Source organism: Uloborus diversus, chromosome 4 (assembly GCF_026930045.1).
Source record: "Uloborus diversus isolate 005 chromosome 4, Udiv.v.3.1, whole genome shotgun sequence".
NCBI lineage: Eukaryota > Metazoa > Arthropoda > Arachnida > Araneae > Uloboridae > Uloborus > Uloborus diversus.
This window is the reverse complement of record NC_072734.1, coordinates 109,958,875-109,964,874: the sequence shown is the minus strand read 5'-3', so window position 1 is coordinate 109,964,874 and position 6,000 is coordinate 109,958,875. Positions and strand designations below refer to the sequence as shown.

General features: G+C 33.4%; 1 protein-coding gene across 1 annotated transcript in view; it reads left to right on the top strand.

Moving 5' to 3' along the window:
- The first annotated feature begins 2,574 nt into the window (after positions 1-2,574).
- LOC129220757 (coiled-coil domain-containing protein AGAP005037-like) overlaps positions 2,575-6,000 on the top strand; it is a 141,138-nt gene continuing 137,712 nt past the window's right edge. Inside the window, exon 1 of the mRNA XM_054855186.1 lies at positions 2,575-2,604. Coding sequence (XP_054711161.1) covers positions 2,581-2,604 — 24 coding nt within the window. The 5' untranslated portion in view covers positions 2,575-2,580. The remainder of the gene's footprint in view (positions 2,605-6,000) is intronic.

Here is a 6,000-nt window from a genome sequence, read left to right as displayed (position 1 = left end):
GTACTACCAAATTAACAAGGTCATGTACTTGTGACGCACATATTTTCTGACAATAAAAATTAGCCTTAAATTTCCCTGTAGGCGCTAATTTAAATTTTGTTATGAACAGTTCAAAATTGAACGAAAAATTGTTTAAATCAAAAAATGAAGTTTGGGAATGAGGTGTCCTCGCCGAACTCTTTTAAATAAAAAAAAATGTCTGCTCGACTCGAACTATTCACTCAAAAGTTATTAAGGTCAGACAAACAGACCGACGCTCATATTTTCCCCATCTCAAAGCTTTGCTTTCTAATTTTTAATTTTCCATCGCAAGATGCGTAACTCCGAGGAGTCACTACGAAATGTTCCAGGCTGAAGAAGCCGCAGGCCGAAAATTTAGATATCTTAGCCGTATTGAACGTTGCCCAGGGCACATCACGTGGAGGTAGATCTATAGTCATGCCAAAAATTAAAAAAAATTTTAATTGGTGTCTATGCGGATTCAAACTGTACCCTTTGCAGAGATCCCATCTTCATGGATGGTTACCATATTTCCCATTCAGTGAGAATTTCCTGGTTAAACGGTACTGGGAGGCAAGAAGTCGAATGAGACAATGACTTTTTTTTCTCCTGTTCTTCGTTTTTAGTTACGCTTGTCATTTATCAATTTGTCAAGTTCTTTGTCATTTGAAATAAAATCAAATAATAATAAGTTTTCTATAGTTGCATGCTACAAGGTTTATATACTTGTGACGCACAAGTTTTCTGACATAAAAACGAACCAGTGTTTCCATTTTTCAAATCTATCGTTTGAATGCTTGTGGATGGAAAATGGTGGACATTTCAAGCGGAATTGGACACAGTAGTGCTGGTTTTACCAAACTTTGTCAAACGATAATAGTTTTGAAGCAAACATTCGTTCTGGAAGACCAAAGAAAACGACTGAATGGCAAGACAGAAAGAGATAAGTTTCAACCCAGAATCGCTCTACGCGACATAAAGAAGCAGTTTGTAAAGAAGTAAGCTTTCCAGTGTCAAAATCAACAGTGTATTGACGGCTTCAGTGCATTTCTTGCTTATCGCAAAATATGTCATTCGCAAAAGTTAACGAAACAGCATAAAGATGCTCCTTACAGTGGGCTCAAAATCTCATGAATTAGACAAAAGTATGGTTAAGTAGTGTGCTTTTTAGTGATGAAAAGGGTTAAGTTTAGATAGTCCTGACGGTTGGGCAAATTACTGGCACGATATTCGCAAAGAAATGGAACATTTTTCAGTAGACAACTAGGGGAAGGTTCTATCATGGTGTAGGGAGTATTCTCTTTCAATGGAATAACTGATATATATTTTTGGAAAGGTCGTTAATGTTCCGAAGATTATCAGAAAACGCTTGAAGAACAGTTACTTCCATCTGGAAAATTATTTGGTGGGAACCAATGGATATTCACGTGTCAACCATTCACGTGTAAACTCTACAAGTGGTTTAGACAAATCAAAGAACTCTTACGGACTGCTCAGACTTCAGTCCTGGTCTAAACTCAATCGAGACCCTCTGGGGAATATTTGCTTGAAATGTATATGTTAATGGAAGGCAGTTTTCAACAGTTTAAGATCTCAGGCTGCAAATAGAACGCAATTGAACTTCTTTAAAGCCAGATGTTCTTGAATCTCTTGTCTTACGTTTACCTGATCGAGTTTTTGAAGTTATTAGAAAAAAATGGCTTAAAACATTATATATCAAAGGAAAAATATTGCTTTGTTAACATTTAAGTTTAAAAGTTTTTATCATTTAAGGATATAATTTTTATTAAGTATTAATATTGTCTCTTTTTTTATGTTTCTAAATTGTTTCGAATTCGTTTCTACGCTTTTTAACTTATAAAACGTGAAAACCTTGTTCTCTCTAAACTTTTGAGACACACTGTATAGGAAAATTTAATGTGCCATCAGAGTTGTAGCGGGTAGTATTGGGTAAAGTCAAAAACAAAACAGGTTGTCTAGATTTACACCTATTCCACCACCAATATCAAGCCTATTACTTTTCTTGGAACATTTTCCCGCATATGAAAGAACTTTTTGGCGAAAACAGGAAACTATTCATCATTTAACGTATTTATTTAAAAAAAACTGTTGTTTGTTTCTACCTGATGCGTGAGAAGTTTTTAGTAAGAATATACATTTGCGCATTCTTGCACAGTAAAGCTTCATGCATAATTCTTCCAGTGCTCGGATCCCGCTAATTCATGCCCATTACTAAGCAAACGCTCTAAAAGAAATGTGTTTGAAAAGCACGTTTCAAAGCGACTCTTATTACTAATGCTTTCGTGTTTTCTATTTCGTCTTTTCTGAAGAATGCAAATAACAACTGCAGAAAGTTTCCCTCCGATATTGCTGGAAAAATTCCAAATTCAGAATTTTTACGAGGAGGATTAAAAATACACTTAGTTCAGTGGTAAAAAGAATAAATCTAAGTTTCTGAACAAAAAAAATCTAGACTCTTCCTTTTAACGAAATAATTATGCTGAGTAGTGTTGAGTTGTAGATTCTTTTGAATTTGGAACTAATAAAATTTTGTTTCTCTCTTTGCAGGTAGGTGGGGAAATGGGAGGAGAGGAGTCCGTTCGGGTAAGTTTAATTTATCTTCATTTACATCTGAGTAACTTTTGAAAATACTTTTGTGGAAAACAGGGTCAGTTAAAAAGAACTACGTAACATAAATGAATTAATTAATATTAACACTTCCTGACATTGCTAAAAAAATAATGTCTTTATTATTGCAAGTTATCTTTATGTACTGTACTTGCATTGCAATATTTCGCACTGGAAGTTCAACAAATTATTTTTTTTAAATGATTAACTGTTTTTATTATTTTCTCAATCCATTTGCACCGGTGGAACGTTTTTGTATTTATATTTGCACTTTATTCTTGAATTTTCAGATTTGAATTTTACTTTTTATATTCTTGAGTAAACCATTAAGTATTGCAATATAGAGTAAGTCAGGGTCTCGTACCCCACCTAAGCAGAAACTTTTTATAAAACTTCTAAGTTTACGAAAAATAAAAGAGAGTACCTTTTGCCTCTCTTAATGTAGGTTCAGATGATGTGTAAAATCTATCATGACCAAAATATACGAATCAACGTTTTTACTGCAAAAAAACTCAATAGCAGCTTTAGGGCACATTTCTTTTACATTCAGGCAATTCACCCCACTCCATCCGGTTAAATGCCCCACTTAAAACAACATAACAAAATTTGTTCTCTATCTCATGAAGGATTTGCATGAAGAAATAATAATAAATATTTTAATACACAATTTGAAAATTTCATGAGTGGTCCGCATCCCTGTCCCTGTATCCCCCCGGTTCACCACTGCTGGGCATTAGGGTGGTTAAAAAATGCAAGTAAAAATAAACTGATTTTTTAGATAACAGGACACCTCTTAATATTTTTAGACTTGTGGATGAGTAATGTACTGGAAGCTTTTTATCTTTCTATTTCAACTGAAAGAAGGTGCTCAACCCCCCCACCCCCAAACTTCATAAGTATGGGGAGATCGGTTAAAAAATACATTGAACTGAAAGAAACAATGCAAGATATTATAATATATACGAGTAATATACATATACATTGGAATAAAAGAATTATTTACAAAAAAAAAACAGCTGGGGCAATAAATGTTTTTAAATTTGTGACATTTTCTACGCTACGATTAGTGTTAAATGAAGGGGTCATTGAGCACCCTCGTAAAATTTAGTAAGAAGCTAAAACTTTTACAGCATAATACTATTAGTAAGTCTAAAAAAATTGGGGGTGTCCTGGACTCTAGCTGAAAAAAAGTTTTTTTGAACCACTACTGGGCATGCATGAAATGCACTAGTCCATTTCCTGCTACACTATAATTGTAGCAAAAATGTTACGAACACATGCCTGCAATAGCATTGCTAGCAATCTTATGTTGTGTAGCCCTCCAACCACCCAGGCAGTCGAATGGAGTTGGCGAGCAAGGGGGAGGATCCCTTTAATTATAATACTAAAATTGCATACTATAAACATTTGAAATTAAAATGATTTAAATAATCCAATTTCATACATATTGAAGGAATTTCACAGGCGGTAAAAGTCACTAAGAATTATTTTTAAATTCTAAAAGTCTTTTAAACTATTAATGTGTCGGCATGAAAGAGCGTTAAATAAATTAAGTTCAATGGTATTCACTGAAACTCTACGGAGAACTTTGTCGTTGTTCGATCATGAATTCAGCTGTATTTTAATCCAAACTATTGCTGTAAAGCATACTTTCATTGAGAGATTAAATCTTTCTCGTTAGTTTGTAAGTTAAAAACACATTAAATTTCATATGATTTTTTTTTCAATGTATGGAATTTTGTATGGATTTTAATTGAAGGGCTTTGAGTAAAAGTAAAATTAATGGGTCTTGCAGGGGAAAAAATAAATCCTTTTATCGACCTGCGTGAGAATAATTTTTCGCCAACACGAAAACTGTTGTCATCTTTTTTAATTACAACTTGCGTTTAAACGAAGATGTTTCAAACAAAGGATCTAATGAAAAAAAATATATATATATATAAATCATAATTAACGCAGCACTATTTAATGGTTGCTTTCAAAATCAGGCGCTTAAGTAATTTAGGCAAGAACGTACTGAAAAGAAGATACGTTTTAATGCTGACATAAAGTGATTTGCATGATTTAGCAATGCCGGAACACAAATCGGTCGGTTGTAAATTAAAAATTTTCTCGTGAGGGCCACTCTTTACTAATTAAATCATTAGACATGTTCTTTCATGCGAAAAAAGATGACGATGAAAGTTAAGTAGTTACAATCGATTGAATAGATTGGCTCTTACAGATAAAGAAGACAAAAATTAAATAAAATATAAAAAGAGCCTATTTATTTATGTGCGGGAAATAAATTGGTTATTCAACTCCTCTAAAGTTCCGAATCTCGGTAAAGCAAAAACTAAAAGTATTGATGGAAGCTTTTATAAAGAGATTTCAGTTGAATCGAGTTCTTCTTCGAATGCCCAATGAGTGCTTCGAGTGCTCAATACCATTTTGCCTGATGGCATCAGTTAAAACCTGTAATTTAGTTAATAGGGACTGAATTCCCATGAACTATTAAACTAAGTTGCTGGTTAGGCCGGCATGAAAAAAATAAAATAAAATAATCGAAAACAAAATTAGTATTCACTTTTTAAACAGAACTAGAATGAAAAAGAGTTACTCAATATGACGGAGTTCCTAATGCGGGGTACTTATGTTTTTTTCATGCAGGCATTCAATATGTACTGTACAGATAATGTCTGAAAAAGGTGTCTAAGACTTGATGCTCTGTGTTGTAACCAAAAACCTGTAGTCTGTTGTGTAGATAATAAGTGCTTGCTTGTTTCACGGTTCCGAAAAGGTTTTAAAGTGTTACACAAATCCAACGGCACCGTTTTTAAGCTTTGAAAACGTAACTTAAAAAGTTATTTTTTCTTCTATATTATTCTAGTATTCGATTTTTTGCATAATTGATGCTTGCGATTAAGAATAAAAAATATTAGGTAGGGTACAATATCGAGAAAAGTATGTGATATGAGGCAAAGCAAGTTTATTTTGTTCAAAAATAGACGAATGGGCAAGAGCCCCCGAATGAAAGTTGAGTGGCTTTTTTCAGCACGGCTGCAAATGCTTATGTACCGTAAACGCGGGCTACTTTGGCCCACATTTTAGAACTTTTCTCATGCTTTCCTACATAATATTCATATTTCCGAGCTGTAGAAACTTAATTTACGCATCTCAAGTTTTCTTAATTTAATTTTTGAATAGTGATCGTTTTGTTTCTAAGTATTATCACCATTTTTAATTGTTTTTTATTTTGATCAATGTTACCCTTGCGTTCGGGTTACTTTAACCCAGAAATCGCTTTCCCTAATTAAAATCATTGTAGAACTAACTAGAGCCAAAGAAAACGTATGTTCACTGCAAAAACTATTTACTTGAAAGAAAAATACA